Source organism: Zea mays, chromosome 3 (genome assembly GCF_902167145.1).
Source record: "Zea mays cultivar B73 chromosome 3, Zm-B73-REFERENCE-NAM-5.0, whole genome shotgun sequence".
NCBI lineage: Eukaryota > Viridiplantae > Streptophyta > Magnoliopsida > Poales > Poaceae > Zea > Zea mays.
The window spans coordinates 136,904,822-136,927,056 of record NC_050098.1 but is presented as its reverse complement, the minus strand read 5'-3'; the positions used below and the strand labels follow the sequence as shown (position 1 = coordinate 136,927,056).

Sequence of the window (22,235 nt, the reverse complement as noted above, 5' to 3'; positions counted from 1 at the left end):
ATTGCAACCACTGCTCAGGCGAAGATGAAGCTGTGGAAGGAGACTTCCAGGAGTTCCAAGACTACGACGAGTTCTAGGTGTGGGTTAGCGGCAACCCCCAGTCGGCTGCCTGTGAAGGCCGCGTTATCTACGTTTCTTTTCCGCACTTTGATTTATTGTAAGACCTATATGGACGTCTCAGACGTATGATGTAATCGACTATTTCCCTTATTAATACTATTTTGAGCACTGTGTGATGATGTCCATATTATGTAACTGCTGTGTACGTGAATAACTGATCCTGGCACGTACATGGTTCGCATTCGGTTTGCCTTCTAAAACCGGGTGTGACATTTTATTTGAACTCTTTCTTGGTCTTTTTATTGGTTTGTTGTGAACCTTTGGCATCTGTAGAACTTATAATCTAGAGCAAACTAGTTAGTTCAATTATTTGTGTTGGGCAATTCTACCACCAAAATCAATTAGGAAAAGGTGTAAGCTTATTTCCCTTTCAGCCGAATACCGTGTAGTGAGCCCGATTCTTTCTATTTCCCTTTTATTTTTCTGATTTCCCTTTTTCTTTTATATTTCCTTCTTCCTTTTCTTTTACTTTTAATTTCTAGAATTCAAATTTGAATTTAATTTTAACTATGTACAAGTTGAACCCAAATAAGGAGGTCTAACTATTTTTTATATTTATTTTCTTTATCTTTGTTTAGTATTCTTCCTTCCTTTTCTCCATATTTTAAATTTCTAACTTTAGGTTTAAATGTCTATTTCACCATTTGTTTATTTCTACTATTATTACCTTTGTAGACAAATGCACAAACAACTAATCACCAGCATGAGGCATAGGTTATTTAGGTGTATTTTGTTAATTATTTATTTGTTTAAGTTAGGTTTTCACATGTGATGGTAAATATAGATAACACACATACATAAAGGAAATATTTTCTCCTTTTATATTTTCTTAAATTGGGTACTACAATTCCTATGACCTAGATTAATATATCTAGAATATATCCAATTAGTCCATTACTCTTCCAAACTTAAAATAAATAAATATTGTTTTAAGTTCTGTACTGGTAATTTTTTCTTAAATTCAACCAAATTTATATTTTAAAATTAATTATATTTTATATTTATTAATAAATTTATTATAAAAATATAGTTAATAATTAATCTAATAATATTTATTATATATCATAGATATTATATATATAATTAAAGTTATATGTGTTTGTTTTGCCGAAAAATGAGGAGCTTTGCCAAATCCACCCAACTCAATCACCCATAATCTCCACTAAATCCGCCGAATAAATTACATTTAGACTTAACACACCATCAAATTTAAAAGGTTCAGATCGCTGGATAACCACTCTCACTTACTCACTCAAATCCAATAGATAATATTATTGACATCATCTCTCATCCCCTTCTCCCATGTGGCCCCACCGCCCTCACCATCTCTCTGCGCTCTCTCCTCCTCCCTCACACACACCGTCGTCATTAACCCCTCTCATTTCTTGCGTGCGTTAGAACTTTTTTTATTTTTAAGAATGATAGAGTATTTTCTTTACTATATTAAATCATCAGTTTCGACGGTCGTCTTGCGTCATATTTTTAAAGAAAACCCCTTGCCATCTTTTTCAACGCATTGTAGTGCCCAACAAACCCCCATGAGATGCGCGAGGGCTCAGCACGACACCCGCCTTGGCTGCGTCGACCTAGGGCGTTGACGAGGAGAAGGGCAGTTGCCTCTTATGCTTCCCTAAGAGTAGGCAAGGTAGGTCGGGGATCGCGAGGTTCATGTCGTCCGCGCTGTCGCACGTCGTTTTGCAGCAGGTTGAGCGCCTTGCCTGCGTCTGTTTCTCTCCCCACTTCACAGGTCACACCCATGCTTATCGGCATTTGCAACCCACGAAAGGCACATGGTGACCGTCACCAGAGCATGTCGCACAATGATCTCGCGCGCGCCCGTCTCTGGCCTAGAAGATCCCAACCCTGTGCGCGTCCTCGTCTGTCGGTCACTCTATTGCAGTCTCTCGGTCGGACGCCTCGTCTGTTCTGACCAAGACCCGTAAGAGGGGTATCTATCGCGTCGTTGTGGGGTCAGAGCTTTGAGTCCGAGGCCAGGAACCAAAGCACAAGCAATGGTGGAGCTAGGGAGTCGGTGCGGGGGTTCTAGTGATGCCGACTATGTGTCCTCCGCGACCGCAGTGGCGCTTCACCCAGTGGTCTCGACGCGATGCGCGTAGGTCGTCGGGAACGATAATGTGTCCTCCACTGCGCTAGGTGGACGCCTAACCGACGACAGCCGAGGGACGGACGCGCGTGCTAGGGTGGCGAAGGCCACACCGGTGGCGACCGAGAGTGGCAGGTAGGTAGCACCTCTCGCTGCACCCATAGTGGAGATCCCCGTGCTATCAGGTGAACAATTCGAGTTCCTGGTCCATTTTATCGATTGCAATTTCAAAAATGACGTTCGTCTTCTGTTGTCTGACCGTCGCCGCCTGATATGATTCGTCGATCGTTACTCCACGATGTCATGTCAATTAATTACCTCAGTTGCAGATTGAATCGAGGTTTTCCTATAACAAGTCGAATTCATTGTGCACACCTGTAATTTAATGCGCTTCCCTCATTTTTGGAGTAAAAAATGTGTGACCACATTCTGAAATTTCGTTGGATCAGTTCACAATTGATTGGATCGTGTGTCTTTTTTAATAGTTTTGTTGATTGACATGTTTAAGCTTAACAATCACCGTATAGATGCTAGGTATTATAGAGGAAAATGAGAAAGATGGGATCACTAAGGCTGCAGTTGAGTTGAAAATTGCTAGGATATAAGATGGATACATAGTTGTGGTGTCCACTTTCAGACTGGTTCCTGATTGGTTTCTGCAGTTATATCTATTCATGTACTTCATGTTTTTGTTTTGTGAGGGGATGTGATAATCCTGATATTAAACTTTTGTGTGCTGTTAGAGATGATTGAAGTTTTGAGCTTTGTGTTCTTTATATGCAGAACCATGATGAGTTTCACCATTTTGCGATTGAAGTAGCTTCTTAGTCTATACTGTCCAAAGTTATTGTATACCATTTTCATAGAAGTAAGACCACTTTACCCTTTCATAATTATCTATTGCAAGTTACGTATGTTTCAATCATTTGAAGTTGTATTTGTCACCGCTCATTTAAACTAAGTTTGACATTGTGAGATATTGAGATCAATGATAATATATGTATTGTTCATTTTCATTTAATACTATTATTTTATTAGTATTATTTTATTGAATATAATCTATCTATCGTCCCAACTCACGGTATTGGAGTAGTTATTTTTTATCGCCGTACTCACGGTACAGGAGTAGTTATTTTTTATGTGTCACATCTTCCGACGATTGAACCCCAACTCTCCAAAGTCCAAAGCCCCCAAAACCCAAAACCCTGCGACCCCAAGATACCAAAGCCAGCAGCAGAAGCCGATGCCCATGCAGCCGCAGGCGCCATCGATGACCCCGGCCGCCGGAATCACCACGGAGCAGATCCAAAAGGTGCATCCTTTCGCCCTCACTTTCCCCGTCGTAGTTTTTATAGGGTTCGCATCCCTGCTTTGTGTGGGGTTTACTTGGGACGCCAATTTGATGCACTTCATCCGTATGAGCTGGGATACTGGTGGACCGGATTAGTGGATTAGTAAATAATGCTAGGTGTTTCTTTCTAGATTTCTTGGTGGATTTGACCAGCGTCCTATGAAGCTGGTGTGTTGAGTTCTTTTGACCTATTGGATATTTGGTATGATGTTCTGATCCTGCTGTCAGACTTGAACCCTGATGCTTGGTTGATAATATATTTTGTCTTATGACGTTTGCGGCGCACCAAATGTTTTACCACACAAAGAATAGTACCATCCGTGTTCTCATATAATAGGAGCACAAGATTTCAATGTAGCATTGTTTTGGTAATGGGACTTCGGTCCTTTCTCGTAGCATTGGCCTTATGTCACATTGCCTCGAACAGAAGGAAGCTGATGATTTCCGTATGTGCTCTGTGGTGTTGACTTCACGCTTACACTCTCTTCGCTTCGTATCCTGCAAACCCTTCTCTGTGTGTACATTCCTTGCTCTTGATAGCATAATTTCTTGGGTGCTGTGATGGAAGATGTCATGGATCATGAAGAATCAGTGGCAGCTTTGTGAATTATATATATTCCAATTTTATTTACAGGCTTAGCAGAAGTTTAACACGCCCCACAGGAAAAAAATTCTGTACATACCCGATGTAAACACCATCTTTTACAGCCCCTCACATCCACCACTTGGAGGCCCACAAAGACAGATCAATATTTACAAAATAACCCTTTAGTAATTTGTTTTTCTTTTATTTATATGGACCAGCAGCTGGTGTATGTGAGGGGCTGTAAAAAAGATTCTTTACATTCCAGATGTAAAGAATTTTTTCCCCCACAGAGATATGGGTTTATGATTGACATACCTTCCAACTTCTAACTGTAACTAGCAGTAGTAAATTTTGTACTCATTTCTTGGAATACCTCAATATATTTTCAATGGAAATCTAGTGTTATCTTTCTTATTATCAATCTTCACCATGTTCTTCAGTTTAAAAGGAAAAGTGACAGCTTTTAATTCGTTTTTGGTCTTTACATCCAACACCAACTATGCTTGTACTGTCCTTTTATGTGCTCATGAATTGATTTATAAATATCGTGTGATAATCTAGAGTTTTCATGTATTCTCACCAAACTACCTTGTCTTTAATATTGCAATTTATGACTTACTATCAATGTTATTCGTTTTATATAGCACTATTGGTCCTTTTATTCCAGTTTATCAGTTTTGTGTATAGACCATACAATTAGCCCTTCTATTCCAATTGCACATTTCTAACTTTTCTGATTGATCCTGTTTTCTTTCCTGCAGTATCTGGATGAGAATAAGCAGCTTATTTTGGCCATTTTGGAAAATCAGAACCTAGGAAAATTGGCAGAATGTGCTCAGTATGTATTTGGTTAAACCTTTCTCTTTTGTTTTCTATTTGATATGACCCTTTAACGAGCTAAGTTTTTGAGGCTTCCTGTTTGGTCACTCATCGTTGCATTAATTGAACAAATGTTTTAAACATGTCTTCGTTTGGTTGTTAGCTTTCCTTGACCTTTAGTTAATTCCAAACATCTTGTTACTAACTTGTCATCTAACAATGAGGTAGCAATAGCATGTGTTATAACTTTGTTGTGTCATGTAATGATGTAAATACGTAAAAGAGAATGAGCTACTAGAAACTCAAAACTGTAGCGACATCTTTGATATGTTTGTCCCATATATTTCTAACCTACAGTGGTTTTGCTTTACTCTTGCTTGTTACTGTTTTGCCTAGTCAAAAACTAGCTTTTCAGGACAACCTTGTTTGACTCGCATTTTCTTGTGAAAGTGGGCATACACCAAATCTGTTTTGCTGCACAGATATTTTTTGCTTTCTCACATTGTTCCATCTGAGAAAAGCTCCTCTGCCTAATTGATGATCTGTTGAATGAATATTACTTTCCAAATGGACTCTTTTCCAGATCAATCTACTTGAGGCATTAGTCAGACACCTCATATTTGGAATAAAGTTACCCTCTCTTCACCCAAATCGCCTAAGACAGGTGGCAGATATGAATTATGGCTATGAACCCCTTTTGGTTAATGGCGTGCCCATTTGGCTATAGTGCCTGCCTAGAGTTGACTAGGTCTAGAGCGAGAAATAGGGGAAAAGGGAGCTGGAATAGCAAACAAGCCAAACACCATATCTTCCCTCTTGATTAGCCAGGATGGGTAATTTTTGCTGGTAAGCCTCATCTGACTACTATGATTTATCCTTATCGATGAAAAGCAGGGTCACTTACTGCATATGATTCCAAATAGAAAAGAAACATAGTGTACACCTTGATGTAAAACAATGTTGTAGATATAGACACACAATGGTGACATTGATGTCTCTGTTTCTGTGTTGCCCTTGGCGTCTAGGGAAGGATGCTACCATGACCTCTTTGTTAGGTTTGGTGATCTTTGCAGTGTCACACTTGGCCAATCCGAGGCACTTAGGAATAAACAAAGTGTTGATCTATTCTTGTGCACAATGTGAACACATAAATAGAGAGGGTTAGGAGACATACCATCGTCTTGGCTCGGTGGTGGTCCCTGGTCGCCGTCGTCGGGACGCTGCCGTCGCTGCCGTCGTCCTGCAGAGGAGAGACGGTCCGAGCCACCGTAGGTTGTCGCGCTTCTAGTCACTCCGACACCTAGGCGATGGGTCCTGTTTGTAGATTAGGGTTTAGGGCAAGGTACTAGCGTTGACTTTTCCTGCGACCCTTAATCCTTTATATAGCGTCGTATGACCGGGGGCTCCAACCGACGTTAGTGTGGGCCCTCCCAATCAAGGGCCCAATTAAGGAGATGTACAGTTGGGCTAAGCCCAATCCAGTCACTGATGACCGGCTATAGAGGACACACTCAACACCTTTCTCTCCCTCACCATTCCCACTTCCCTTGAACATCACCTAGCTGCCGAAACTCCCTCCTATTACCTATGTTGGAGGAATGAGGGTGAAAAAGGTAGATATTGATAGGATATAGTGAGGTGGTGGCTGCCTTCTACCTTGTGCAGATGGGAGAGAAGGGATGGGTGCTATATGGGTTTGTGGGTCTTGAGTGGGATGGATGCTACATGAATTTGGTATTAGCAGTGATGCTATTTAATTTGCTGTGTCGACAAGTTGTCTACTAAAAATTGCCTTGGTAAGTTGGTATTTTGGTAGTAAGAAGGTCTAAATCACCATGGCCCACCTTACAGAATTATAAAAAAGGACAGACCTGGTGCTCTACGCTTCCACATGAGTAGGGTCTGGGGATGGAATAACTGAGGCAAGCCTTACACCTATATTTTTGCAGAGAGGCTACATCAAACCTAGGACATTTGGCTCAGTGGGAAGGCTTCTCACCTCTGCACCAGGCCTGACCTTCTAAAATTTAACTACATATGCCAATGTTTGGAAATCATGATATGTAGTATAGTAGCTGGGAGATTTCTTATTTATAAGTTGGCTGCTGTTCTCCCAAAGATGTGCTTGTCCACCAATGCCAGGTGGTCTACTTCGACGCCAGCTGCCTCCCAAATCTCTGCAGTGGCAGCCTAAACCATATCCTCCTTGCCTCTCCCCTAGGCCCTAGCCCACACAAAAGGATCAATCAACCAATGTTATGTCCTTGATTTGCTGTAGTGGCGGCTTGGGCCGAAATGGATGCCAACCTGATTTTGAATGTGGGATTATTTCCCAAGGTCTTAGAACCCGCCATCAACCCCCACCTCTGAGGCTAGTTGTAACTACCAATCGACTAGTTGCTATTTTTTGTGCTAGTCGACCTAATACTGAATTGATCATATGACCTAGCGTAGATTGTATAGTGCAATCAACAAGCAAAGAAGTAAAGAACAGATCTGAACACGCACAATGAACAACATTCAATATGAAGAACAGAGGACTAAAGGATTTGGTATTCGTACTCACTGCCAAAAGAGGGGGAAGACTAGCACATCTTCATCGTTCTTCCACTTGAGGTCTAGTATCGGCAAACATGGCCTAAAAAGGAGAGGGAGGTGGCAGAGATGAACACAGGATGGAGCCCAGCGCTTGCCGGAGGGACACACACTTGGGAGTGAGCTGGAGGCACACACCACACACATGGCTGATAGAGTCAGCAAAGACACAGTTCTCTCTTGCTTGTGCTCTTTGCAAGCAATGGCTAGGGTTCATGTGCTGCCTGGGTCACAATCAGAGGAGCCTGAGTGTTAGTAGCATATATTAGGTGGTGATGTATGGGCTGGACCTTGAATGCTATTGGGTCGAAGCCCAAGTTATCATTTCTAGCAACTAGTCATTCAATTAGAATGGGTCGACTATTCGTGGCTACGGTTGATGATTTGACAGCTAATTGATTTACTAGGCAATATAATCAAATCAATGCACCTATTCCTTGTCCAGGGACCAAATTATTGATTTACCATGGTTAAACATGATTAATCGAGTGAGCTGAAAACACTGACTTATGCAAATAAATAAGGAATGTGAATTCGATATAATTAATTTTAGCACCACCATGTATCTCGTATAACATAGCTTCTTTCATTGATAAAGCAAAGAGTTGCATAGTGTTTATTGTGGGAAACCCTAACCCTAACTTAGGGTTGGGTGATGTATTAATAGTCCAAGGTTAATGGGCCTGGCCCATTACACAGGGGTGTGACGGTAATTACAAGGGGCTAACCCCAAAACCCTAAACGGGTACGCTAACACCCCCCACAGTCTCAACTCTATCCTGTATAGATGTTGAGACTGGATCGAAAATCGGCGAATACACTCGACAGTAGCCCCTTGGTGAAGATGTCGGCGAACTGCATCGTGGTGGGGACGTTGAGAACCCGAACGTCACCGACAGTGACATGCTCGCGGACAAAGTGCAGGTCGATCTCCACGTGCTTCGTGCGCTGATGTTGCACGCGATTGGTGGAGAGATAGACCGCGCTGACGTTGTCGCAATAGACAAGGGTGGCACGTTGGAGGGGGTTGTGAAGCTTTTGTAGAAGCTGGCGTAGCTAGGAGGCATCTGCCACGCCATTGGCCACAATGCGGTACTTGGCCTCAGCGATGGAGCGAGAGACGACGGGTTGCCGCTTGTCGACCCAGGAGACGAGGTTGGCGCCCAGGAACATGGCGTAACCGGAATTGGACTGGCGCATGTCGGGACAGTCAGCCCAGTCAGCATTGGTATAGACCACGAGCTCCGACGTTGGGGAGGGTTGGAGTAGAAGGCTGTAGTCGAGGGAGCCGCGGAGGTGGCGCAGGATCCGCTTGAGAGCGGTGAGATGGGGCTCCTGTGGGGTGTGTAGGTGCAGGCACACCTACTGGACGGCGTAGGCGATGTTGGGCCTAGAGAAAGTTAGGTACTGGAGGGCGTCGGTCAGGCTTCGGTAGGACGTCGCACTGGTAACCGGGGGACCGTCGTTCTCAGAGAGCTTCGCCTGAGTGTCGACAGACGTGGAGCAGGGCTTGGAGTCTGACATGCCAACCCGCTCCAGGATGTCGATGGCGTATTGGCGCTGGTGGAGGAAGAGACCCTGAGGCTGGCGCTCGGTGGTGATGTCGAGGAAGTGGTGAAGAGGCAGCAGGTCCTTCATTGCGAACTCCCGCTGAAGGGCGCCGATTGTGTGCTGTAGAAGGTCGGCGGTGGATGCTGTGAGCACAATGCTGTCAACGTGGAGCCAGGAGGTAAACGGCGTCGTTGCCGCGCCGGTAGATGATCAGGGACGTGTCCGACTTGGCCTCGACGAAGTCGATGGAGGCCAAGTAGGAGGCGAAGCGACTGTACTAGGCCCGCAATGCCTGCTTGGGCCGTACAGGGAGCGGTTCAGCCGATAGACCAGATTTAGACGAGTGGAGTCGACGAAGCCGGTGGGCTGGCTGCAGTAGACGGTCTTCGTCAGAGTGTTGTGGAGGAAGACATTCTTGACATCGAGCTGATGAATCACCTAGTCTCGAAAGAGGGCGACGGTGAGAACGGCTTGAACGACGGCGAACTTGACGCCGGGGTGAAGGTCTCGTCGTAGTCGACTCCGGGGCGCTGGGTGAAGCCCTGAAGGACCCAACGGGCCTTGTAGCGGTCGAGGGAGCCATCTGAGGTCAGCTTGTGGCGAAAAATCCACTTGCTGGTGACCACATTGGTGTCCGGTGGACGCAGCAGCAGGTCCCAGGTGTGGTTGGCCAGCAGGGCCGTGTACTCCATAGCGCAACACCAGTGGGGGTCGGCGAGGGCGGCGCGAACGGAGGAGGGGACCGGGGACGCGCTCGGAGGAGCGTTAGCCGTCAGGATCAACCGGTTGACGGGGCGGAGAACGCTGGCTGCACGGTGAGTCACCATCGGGTGGACGTGCCCGGGGTTGCGGTGGATGGCAACCGGGTGGTACACGGGAGGCGGTGCGGGCCGGCGGGTCGTCAGGAGCCGTGGGAGGGGCCAGCTCGAGACGGTGGTAGACGAGGTCAGGGTCGGCGAAGCGAGCCGTGCTCGTCGTTGGTGTCGGTTCGGTGGGGGCCGAGGGAGTGGCCCGCCTGTAGCGGCGGTACACGAGAGCGGGGTCGGCGAAGCGTGCTGCGCTCGTCGACTGGGCCGCGCGTGGCACAATCGTGGTGGGGCCACGCGTGGCGCAAGCGAGGTCGACGGGGCCGCACGTGGCGCGGGAAGAGACGCGAGCGAAGGCGTTGAGGCCACACACGGTGCGGGTAACGACGCAAGACGAGGCGTCTGGGACACATGTGGTGCGGGTAGAGGCGCGAGCGGTGGCATGTGAGCCTTGGGAAAAGCAGGCAGGAGCGACCGGGGTGGAGGGGGAACTAGATCGGACTTAAGGAGAGAGTCGAGATCGGTGGGTGGGGAGGAGCCAGCAAAGGGAAACACGTCTTCATAAAAAACGACGTGACGAGAGATGAGTATGTGGTGTATGGCGAGGTCAAGACAACTATACCCCTTGTGGTTAGGGGAGTAATCGAGGAAGAGGCAGCGAGTGGAGAGAGGAGATAGCTTATGGGGAGCGGTGGCAGAAGTGTTGGGATAGCAGGCACAGCCGAACACACGAAGGTGGTCATAGGAGGGGGCTGTGCCATACAGGGCGAAGTGGGGAGTGGGATAGCTCACCGCCTTCGAGGGGAGGCGGTTGAGATGTATAGTGGTGTTCAGGGCCTCTGCCTAGTAACTGGCAGGGAGTGACGCCTGAAAGAGGAGGCAACATATCATGTTGGTGGTGGTACGAATGATGCGTTCGGTCCGACCGTTCTGGGAAGAGGTGTAAGAGCACGAGAGACACAACTGAACGTCGTGGGTGAGGAAGAAGGAGCGAGACGATTTGTTGTCGAATTCGCGGTCGTTAACACACTGAAGGGCACGAACTGGGCGACGGAACTGGGTGGAGACCCAGGTGAAGAAGTGGGTGAGGGTGGCGAACGTGTCAGACTTTAGCTGAATGGGAAAAGTCTAAAGAAAGTGAGAAAAATCATCCAAAATCACCGAGTAGTATTTATATCCAGAAAGACTAAGTACAGGAGAAGTCCAGATATCACAATGAACTAGATCAAAAGCCTGCTCAACTCTAGAAGTAGTGAATGTGAAACGAGTGTGTCGGCCTAGCTGACAAGCATGACAAAGGGCCTCAAAATGTCCCCTACTACATGAAATATCTAAACTACTGGTGAACTTGGTTATGACGTCGGGTCCTAGATGGTCGAGACAACGATGCCAAGTGGTGGAGAAGGTGGTGGAGACCAGAGCGGGTGGGGAGGACGCGCCGGTGGAGGAAGGCCAAAGCGTGTAGAGGGGCCCCGAGCTATCACAACGGGCGAGGGGGGGGGGGGGTCTTGGTGGGCAGATCTTTCATAGAGAAACCAAAAGGGTCAAATTCAACCGACAAACAGAAAGAAGATTGTGAGTAATGTGAGGAGCTACGAGAACGTTATTGAGATAGAACGGTCCGGGGAGAACCGAGGCACCTACTGAGGTGACCGGCAGAGTGGAACCGTTTCCAACGACGATCGAGGAGGGATGGGAGTAATGGGGGGGGTAGCGGGATAACGTGCCCGCAGTGGAGGTGGTGTGGTAAGGACGCACCAGAGTCGACCACCCAATTAGAGGGGGGGTGTCATTGCCATGGTGCTGTAGGCGACGACGAGGGAGGATGGGTCCCACCCTCTAGCCAGTAGGGACCAAGGTGTCGGGGTGGGTGTCCCCGGAGGCGGGAGCTAGGGCGGAGGCAGAGTCGTCGGAGGCACGCCGTATGGAGGCGCTGTCAGGAGGGCTGGCGTAGGACGGGAGGCGCTCGGGGCCTGGCCCGGCCACATGGCGATGGTCCCGGTCCAGGGGTTGTAGAATGATGGTCACACCTGGCCGCCACCTCGAGTGGAGTCGTCGCTCTCGCAGCCGCCCTTGTGGGAACGACGACCTCCGTCGGTGTTGGAAGCCGAATGAGGGGCCATAGGGGCGGCAGGTGGAGTGTGGGTGGCAGCCCCAGTCGACGGAGAGCGAGCCCCCCGAGGGTGCCTGACCGCCGGGTGGAGCACTATAGAGGGCCGACGCTGGAGCAGGGGCCTTAGTCTGCATGGTGAGCTCCTCGAGGAGAAGCTCGTTGCGGACGGCGTGGAAGGTGGGGAAGGGCACAATCCTCTTGATGAGAGCCTTCCGGTGGCCGTAGCGGGGGATGAGGCCATGCAGAAGGTTCAGCACCAAGGTACAGTCGACGATGGGCTCGCCGAGGTCACGAAGAGAGTCCACCATGCCCTTCATTTGGCGGCAGTATTCTCTCACGGAGAGATCCCCCTTGAGAGAACTGGTGAAACAGCGTCGAGGTGGAACGCCTAAGCCTCCCTGTTCCTGAGGAACTGTCCCTCAAGAGCGAGCCACACCTGGCGAGCAGTATTCGCCTGGTCGCGGATGATGTCCTGTAGCTCAACGGTGATGATATCGTTGAGCAAAAAGAGGACCACACTGCCCATCTGGTACCACGATGGAGACAGCGGGGCGACGAGATCGTCAAGGACGTGGTCGGCGAGGGCATACTGACGAAGCGTGAGAACCACTTGAGTCCGCCAACGAGGTTAGTGGGAGGACGCTGGGTCCAGCACAACGGACATGAGGGACCGAATGTTGTGCATCCTGGCAACATGAGCGTGGAGGGCGGCGATGGTGTTGGCGTGGAGTTCAGAGGCGTGGGGGCCTTTGGAGCGACCGGGGGATCCTCATGGGTGACCGGTGAATGGTCGAGGAGGAGGCGTTGTGCAGTGGCCATGAGACATGGCTCGTTCGCGCTCCTGGGAGGCGACGACGACCGCCTGGATGATGGCGATGGCCGCGACGAGCGCAAATGATGTAGATGGAGGGGCCGTCGAGGATGCGACGGTGTCAGTCCACACTGGAGCGACGAAAGTGGGGTGTAGGCAGGGAATACCGGGTGTGCTGCTGCAACTGCTGTTGCGCAGTGAAGGCACCGGGAACCCCGACTGCGGGGGAGCCCACGGCGGGGAGGAGACCGACCGTCGAGAAGGGGTCCATGGCGGGGAGGAGGCCGTGTAGGAGGGTGCTGGTGGTGTGCGGTCCAGTGGGGAAGGGACTGCCCGTGGCGACGGCGTGCTGGCCAGCAGAGCATGCGATGGTGAAGAGAATGGGCGGGGGCATCGCCACAGAGAGGGCCGCAACGACGTCGAGCGTGCCTGCTGTGCTCAGGCCTGCAGTGACGAGCTGGCCGACGACTGCGGCGTAGAAGGGCATATCAGCCATGGCGGGGCTGGCGAGGGTGGGGTGGGGGGGGGGGAAGAGCCTGGCAGCTGGAGGGGATGTGGGAGGAGAGAGGAAGTTGGAAAAGAAAACCTAGCTATATATCATGTGGGAAGCCCTAACCCTAACTCAAGGTTGGGTGACGCATTAATAGTCCAAGGTTACTGGGCCTGGCCCATTACGCAGGGGTGTGACGGTAATTACAAGGGGCTAACCCCCATACCCTAAACGGGTACGCTAACATTTATCTTGGTATGCTTTGTCTAAAAGATTAGTTACCTATACCTGAGTCTAGTTTTGTCCATTTCACCAACGTGATTCATAGAACTACTATATGCAAATAAACACGTAAATATGTTTTGAAAGAAACTACCGTAAATGCAGAAACGTAATATAAAAAAGGACTTGTATATTTGGGAAAGGAAGGCTAAATTTTGCATATTTAACTAATATTTTGTTTTCTCAAACTCAATATGATGCAAACCTGACAAGAATGTTCTTAACCTTTTTTTCACTATTGTTTTTCTGAGAGAAGTCTAGTGAATGCTTCATCTAAATATTTTTTTTCTCGAAAACGCGCAGGAGAGCTGCGCCCCTTTATATATTAAGAAGATAGGAAAAATGTCTAAAATAGACCAAACAACAGCAGGCCTCCTCACGGGGGCCAGAAAATAGCATACAAAAAAGAACTCATCTACCAACACACCACTCTAGGGAGCAGCTGCAGAAGCAGCCAGAGAACATAGGGCCTTCGCCCCAGCTGCCTCCCAACGACTTCTCTCCTCGTCTGCCCAAGCCAGGATATAGGTGAGGCAAGGAGACAATCCATCAAAGACACATTTGTTTCGATGAATCCGAATAGTCCAAGCACCCAGTATAATGAGGGAGTTAAGGCCTTTTCTGGTGACACCTGAGACCACCTTTGAAACCTCCTCCCACCAATTCAAGAAGGAGGTGACCGCCGGCTGGGGAGCAAGGGAGTGAAGGCCAAATTTCCGGAAAAGTTGGTACCAAAAGACTCTCGAGAAGGAGCAAGCCACCAGAAGATGATCAAGGGTTTCTTCAGCTTGGTCACAAAGCAGACATTTCTCATGGTGGTTTAGGCCTTTCTTAGCTAAACTATCTGTTGTCCAACATTTATTATGGGTAGCAAGCCAAATGAAAAAACGACACTTTGGCGGGGCCCAGGTTTTCCAAACCCTTGTGAAGTGTCCAAAGGAAACTGAACCCATGAACAGTCCAATATAAGCAGATTTTGCAGAATACATTCCATCTGGGGCAATACTGAAAATATGTCTGTCTTCAACTCCAGGCTGCAGCTCAATGGCTGAGAGCATCTCCCATAGCTGAAGGTAATCAATCAACACACCCACTGAGAGAGCCCCTTTTATATCAGCAATCCATTTTCTGTTAGTCAAAGCTTCAATCACAGTTCTGCTGTTCACAATCCGCCTAGGAATTGTAGCTAGGAGTCTAGGTGCCAGGTCTGCAATTTTCTTTCCATGTAACCACTTGTCTTTCCAGAATTTGGTGCTGGCCCCGTCACCAACTACAGTGAGCACTACCTCATTAAAGAAGGAAGTGGCCTTTTTTGGGATTTTCATTGGGAGACCAATCCAGGGCCTAGAGGGGTCTGTTCTAGACAGCCATAGCCATCTCATTCGAAGGGCCCAGCAGAGTTCTTTTAAACTGGAGATACCCAGCCCACCAAGCTGAAGGGGGCGGCAAACCTTTCTCCACGCCACCAGGCAGTGCCCCCCATTTACCTTTTTTCGACCTCGCCAGAGGAAACCTTTCCTTAATCTGTCAATGGCATCTAAACCCCATTGTGGGATATCCACTGCCATTGCCATATAAACCGTCATGCTGGTAAGAACATGCTGAACTAGGGTTCTTCTCCCTGCCTTCGTTAATAAGTCTGCCTTCCAATTTGATAGCTGGTCAGCAATTTTATCAATAAACGGCTGGAGGTGCTGCCTAGACAGCTTGTGCAAGGATAAAGGAAGACCCAAATAACGGCAGGGGAACGAAGATATTCCACAAGGCAGCAGACCTTGGGTTTCCACCATATCTTCCATTGAGCATCTGATAGGAATGACATTAGATTTCTGGGCATTATTGTGCAGCCCAGAGGCATCCCAAAAAGCTGAAGAATGCCAAGAGTGATAGATAAATCTGCTGCTGAAGGGTGAACAAAAAGGGCAACATCATCAGCATATAAGGAGATCCGATGGAGCCTTTTCCTGTTGGATAACTGCTGGAGTAAACCCTCCTCTTCTGCCTTGGAAAACATATATACCAGGACGTCCATGGCAAGAATAAACAATAAAGGAGATAGGGGTCCCCTTGCCGAAGACCTCTCCGGTGGTTGATGTGCTGTCCTGGAAACCCATTCAGCATCACTTGAGTAGAGGAAGAGGTCAACAAACCACAAATAATATCCCTCCAAATCTGACCAAAACCAAGCTGCTTCAATACCTCAACCAGGAAAGGCCAAGAAATCGAGTCGAAAGCCTTAGTAATATCCAACTTGTAGAGCAAAGAAGCCTTATGCTGTTGGTGAAGCAGTCTTGAGGTTTGTTGAACCAACATAAAGTTGTCCTGGATGAATCTACCTTTAATGAACGCACTCTGGTTAGGTGACACCATCTCATTAAGCCTTTTAGCCAACCTATTGGCTAGGATCTTTGTGATCAGCTTAGCGAAGCTATGCACAAGGCTGATAGGCCTGAAATCCTTCACCATTTCAGCTCCATCATTCTTTGGGATCATGGTTATATATGCAGAATTAAGGCGCCCAAAATTATCAAACTTCCTACCCCAAACAGCGGAGATTGCAGCCATCATATCCACTTTTATAATGGGCCAGCAAACCTTGTAAAAGCGACCAGTAAAACCATCAGGCCCAAGGGCCTTGTCAGCAGGGATCCTTTTAATGATATCCTCCACTTCTTGCTCAGAAAAGGGGGCATCAAGCTCAGACAGCTCAAAAGAAGGCAATCCCAGGGCTTCAAGATCAATCTCCCTATCACGATCAACACATTTTCCAATAAGGTTGGTATAGAAGCGATCCACACAAGCAGCCTTTTCAGCATGACTTGTTAGGGTATGATCCCCATCCACCAGCCTAGCCACAAAATTCTTCCTCTTGCGATGACGAGCATGAAGGTGAAACAGTTTTGTATTAGCATCTCCCTCCTTTAACTAGGAGATTCTAGATCTGAGCCTAGCCATGGTGCGCTTGAGAGAGGAAAGCAGTAGAGCTTGCTTCTTCAGCCGGTTTTTGAGCCAAAGCTCAGCCTGACTGAGCACTCTAATGTCCTGAGCCATTTCAAGTCTGTGGAGAACTTCTTTGGTCAAAGCAAGCTGAGAATGCACGTGACCAACCTTCTTTTCGCTCCAAGCCTGCAACCTTTTGGCGGTTTCTTTGAGCTTCAATTCTATAGTTTTAAAGGGGCAAGGGACCGGTATCACAGCATTCCATCCAGAATGAACAACTTCCTGAAAGCCATCCAGCTTGGTCCAAAAGGATTCGAAGTGAAACCTTCGTTTTCCAGATTTATTATCCCTAAGCCCCAGAAGCAAGGGGCAATGGTCAGAATCCTGGGAAGCAGCACTTTGAAGTAAAACATTGGGGAAGAGCAGTTCCCAGTCAACTGAACAAAGAACTCGGTCTAGCTTGACTAGAACAGGTGTCTCTTGATGGTTGGACCAAGTTATTGACAGAACATGTGTTATTGAATATTACTATGTGGTACAGTCAGGCACTCAGCATGCAGTCCATGTCACATCTAGATGGGTTACCACACACCATTGTTATTGTGGTACTAATGCTAACTTAATGGTACTTACTGTGCAAAGTGATAAGGCATGCACTGAAACCGTAAAAATGCTGTTCAACTGGATTTTGACCAGACAGTGCTCTTTTGTACTTAGGTTCTCTATGGCCGTGGGCTAATGTTGTCCTTAACAATGCTGTGCAAATTTTGTTGTCTTTGTGGTTGTCAATGTACCCTTTTGTTGATTGGTTGTTACTAGAGTTGTGGTTTAGATTTCCTGAGAACCTCCTCAACGATGTAGGATATACAAAGAAGTGACTAGAGAAAAACCATGTTTCTGTCAAGCTGGTATGCCCAGCAGATCTGTTTGTACAAAAATCCCAGGCCAAGCCTTCTGCCTGAAACACAAAACATCTCAGATAAGATATTTGCAGATCATACACAAAGCTGCTGTTAAGAACCAATACATCTGCTAATATACCCTATATGGGATTATGAGACCAATCAATGATGTCTACTTGATGGCAGTCAACACGAAAAATACTCAAGTCATAAAATCACCCTTCACAAATTAAGTCATCATGAAGACATTACCAAAGAGTAAACGCACAATCTTCTAGACCTGTTCAGCAGTTTTCCCCTGGTATGCATTCTTTAATAAACATTCATTCAGCATATGCAATCATGCCAGCGAATTCGCAATACACGCAGCGTGTATAAGCTGTAACTAAGACACAAAATGCGATGATTTTTATGCTGTCAGCAAAGGGCGTTGCAGCGTAACATGGTCGCCACGGAGGCATGGCGCCCTGTCGCTTGACCATTGTTATTAAAACGCCGCTTAAACGTCGTTTAAGCGTCGTTTAAACGACACGCGATTAAGAGTTGAAACGTCCGAACGTTTTACCGAAATGGAGTAGAACGTCCGTTTCACGCATTTAAACATCGCTTAAACGTCCTCTGAGCGTTTTAAGGCGTTTTATTTAGGACGTTCTACTCGTCGTGGGCTTTTCCTTTCCTGGGCCAAAACATGGAAAAACCCTAAGTTCCTAACGCCTAAGCCTTCTAGGCGGTCCATCCCCAGCCGCCAGCTCCTACGTGGGAGCAGCGAGCACCAGGCCGCAGCCGCCCTCATCTCCTCCAGCGCCGCCGCCGGCCGGCCTCCAGCGGACCAGCGCCGCCGCCCCGACTCCCTCTCCTCCATCGTCGCTGCCGGCAACCGCCCACATCCTCCAGCAGCCAGCACCCCGCCTCTCCTCTCCTCTGCCCCCTTCCAGCAGCCTCTCCTCTTCTCTGCCCCCCCTCCTCCCTCCACCATCCTCCAGTGACAGTGAACCACCCAGGTTCCAATTCAGACAATGACAGGCTGACAGCTGCTCCATTTGGTCATTTGGTGAGTAATATGGCCATATGAGATCAATGTTTTAGGCTCTATTTTGATTTTGCTCACAATCACTGAGTCACAGTGAATCATTCTTTTAGGTCTTGATATTGATGAGTTGGATGATGGTTACTGATCATAGATACAAGTTAACTTGTGTGGTTGAACTTATGTTGAACTTAATCTGTTTCCTTTTATGCTATTTGGTTTGTGAACTCAAGTACTCAACTTATGTATGAACTTATTCTATATTTGAAGTTCTATGTCAAGTCTGAAAAGACGTTTCAACGTTTAAATGTTAAAAAGGTGGTTCATAACGTTTTAACGTTTTACCGCTTTAATGACCGTGCGTTTGACTATGTAAATTAATCGAGAAGTTTTTCCTGACGCAAAGCATTTTTCTTGTTAATAGTATATTTTTCTTCTGTGAAACTTACAGGTATCAGTCACAACTTCAGAAGAACCTCTTGTATCTCGCTGCAATCGCAGATGCCCAACCAGAGACTGCTGTAAGCCGGCCTCAGGTTTGTCATTTTGTAGACCTAGCTGTGCGCGTATCTCTTCTACTCTACGCCGTCATGTTATTTCTTGCAAACAGATGGCGCCGCCTGGTGCATCGCCTGGAGTAGGGCAGTACATGTCACAGGTGCCTATGTTCCCGCCGAGGACACCTCTAACGCCACAGCAGATGCTGGAGCAGCAACTTCAGCAACAGCAAGCTCAATTGCTAAACTTCAGTGGCCAAATGGTTGCTAGGCCTGGCATGGTTAACGGCATGCTTCAGGCCATGCAAGTCCAACAAGCTCAGCCATCGCCGGTAATGAACAGACCGGATGCTGGTGGGATCGCCTCGGAGCCCTCTGGCACTGAGAGCCACAGGACTAGCACTGGTGGCGATAATGGCGGTGGAAGCGACTAGTCCAAAGAGTCTTGAGGATTTACGAGCTAGCCTTGTAGGTTGCAAAATATGCACGTATACTGCCGATGACCAAAGAGAGGATCGATCCTGCGCCCTTAGTTGATAAGTGGCCATGATCTTTGCATGGATGATCAGTAGCTGTCACGGTTTTATCTTTGTTGCCAGTCTGTAGAACACACGTATAGATTGTTGTGACATTTATTTGCTTGCTGTTTCCACAATGTACTGTCGTAGACTTGGAGCCATATGCTAGTTTATGGCTTCAGGAGCTGGATTTCAGTTACGAGCTGTGATGGCAAAACTTTCAACTCTTCAGGTAGCTGGATTCATTTATGTTATATGTTACAAGTTTCATATCTGTCACCAAATTGGAAGCAGTACGGATTCTCATAGCTACCTTGCATTTCTTTTTATTATATGCATTCTGCTTGTGTCTTGGAAACTTTTATTTCGCTGAACTTGGGCCTGCTGAAGCAAATTTATTATCTAACAGGAAATCAACTGGGAGGCCTGCACAACCTTTATGGCCCTAGTATGTACTACCAGGCTTATAGGAAACTATGTTGATTCAAATCTTTTGCAAGGTCTGATAGTCACCATTTCTTCGGTGTCCTAATACAATGGAGCAGAGCTGGTGGAAACATGTTTATGGGAACGATGAGAAAGCCATGTGCCAAGTTAGTGAAATTGCTTTGAAAAATCGTGCCATGTTGGCATGTGCTCATGTTAAATAGCCCTTTGGACAACTATCATCTTTGGATGCTGCTCTCATTGGAGAGGGAAGCCATTCTCAGAACTGTTCTTAGTGAGTGTTTAGTTTCTAGTGACAGTCTCTCTATTTTATTCAATTTTAGTCCCTAAATTACCAAATTTATTGAGAAATTAATATATCTTAAATTTGATTAAATACATCAAAAAAGCTGTTGATGCTTATGATGTATAATTAATGTCCTTAGATAAAATACATTTTTATAATAAATCCATTTACATAGATACAGTGTTGATTATTTTAATATATAAATATAGTTAAATTAAAAAAACATTTGGCTTGATGTGAACTTATGGTAACATTCTTTGAAGAGGTGTTTGGTTTCTAGGGACTAATTTTTAGTCTATTCATTTTATTCCATTTGTCTTAAATTGCCAAATACGTAAATTAAAATAGAGTACTACCTCCGTTCGTTTAGTTTATATATATCGTTGGTCAGTTCAATTTTGAATTAAATGGCGTCATATAAAAAAAATCTGAGGGAGTATATGATATTGTAGCTACAATGTGAATACCTTTTGCACTAGGGGGCACTAAATCACCTATTGGCACTAAATCACCTGTCATAAGTTGCCTAGTTGGGAAGAGGCACCAACTGACTACGAGACTGTTGAAGTGGTTGCTCTGCTAGCTGAGATCACTAGTGCCCTAATGGCTCAAGTTGTGGTGATTGATTTCATTTTTTTAGTCTTCAACCTCGGAAGGACCGAATTTATCTAGCCTTTATGTTGGAGCCAAAGGTTTTCTATATGTTCGATACGGTTCGATTTTCGGTTTATGATAAAAAAGTGTCCACTCCTAGTTGGAGCCAAAGGTTTTCTATATGTTGGTGTGCCAGCTGTCGGTGTTTGATACCGACAACACACTATGGGGTGGATCACGTAGTGTATTTTGTTGTTGGCGAGATCAACTGTAGCTCGATGGCTCATGCTTAACACGACGGAATACACAAATTTATATAGGTTCGGGGCGCTGAAATACGTAATGCCCTACATCATGTGTGCTGTGGAGATGATCTTGCTCACAATTTAAGGTTACAAAGTATCGAGGAAGTGAAGAATGCTCTCTCAGATTATCAAGGTGACTAATCATTTTATACCTAACCCGCTTTATATAGAGACGATAGGATTAGAACCACAAATCGACATTGTTCCTTATCGCTCATCTTGCATGCTTAGAAACCGTTCTAACTTGCGTGCGACGTAGCGCTTCGTGCCAGTCATATTGGAAACGACCGTCACGGTGGCTTGAACTCCAAGTCGTGTGTCGTCTTTGGGTCTATGTTAGTCGGACAGCCCATAAAACCAACTGTCCAACCCACTCAAGTCCTGTTAGAACCTAGGGAATATCTATCCACACAAAGTCCACCGCCTGTGACGGTAAACGACCTTTGATAGCAGAAAATACACCCATAAAACATATCAACGTGGGTCCAAGATTAACCTGACCTAGTTTAAATTTTTTTTTGATACAACTTCGAAGAAACGGTTGAAAAAAGTTAGAATATACCTTCATTAATTTTGAGATGCTCCTAAAAACTGGTTTTAAGGAGTTATTTTTTGAGAGCTCTTGAAGATGTTTTTTTAGAGCTCCCCGCATCCTAGTCCCAGCTCGAATTTAGCACGGGGTTAAGAATTTGGTGCAGTACGAGTTCTGGAGAAAACCGACCAATGCTATTTCGAGTAAATCACACATGCACATGCAACCGTGAACTATGACACATCGTCCGAATTACCGAGAGGAACCACCTACGTAGTGCTGGGAATTGGGCCGTGCCGGGCCGGCCCGGCCCAAGCCCATCGTGCTTCGTGCCAAACGGGTTCGGGCCAAGAAAGCCCAAACAATTTTTGGGCCGTGCCGTGCCAGCCCGAAGTGTAAAAACAGTGGCCCAGCCCGGCCCTAAACCACGTCGTGCCTTCGTTGGGCCGTGCCGGCCCAAGCCCGGCCCGTATATTTGACCACATAAAATCAAAATATTATAACCATATAAAGTTCATATCTTACTAAATTAAAGATATTAAACAATTATAACATCATT

The 22,235-nt window shown here is 46.7% G+C and overlaps 1 protein-coding gene across 1 annotated transcript; it reads left to right on the top strand.

The window, feature by feature from the left end:
- The first annotated feature begins 3,416 nt into the window (after positions 1 to 3,416).
- On the top strand, positions 3,417 to 19,824 carry LOC100282896 (SSXT protein). The gene is made up of 4 exons (NM_001155802.2): positions 3,417 to 3,536; positions 4,923 to 4,999; positions 18,949 to 19,033; positions 19,108 to 19,824. The coding sequence occupies exons 1-4, from the start codon at positions 3,468 to 3,470 to the stop codon at positions 19,426 to 19,428; spliced, it is 552 nt and encodes a 183-aa protein (NP_001149274.2). The 5' UTR covers positions 3,417 to 3,467; the 3' UTR covers positions 19,429 to 19,824.
- Positions 19,825 to 22,235: the final 2,411 nt, after the last annotated feature.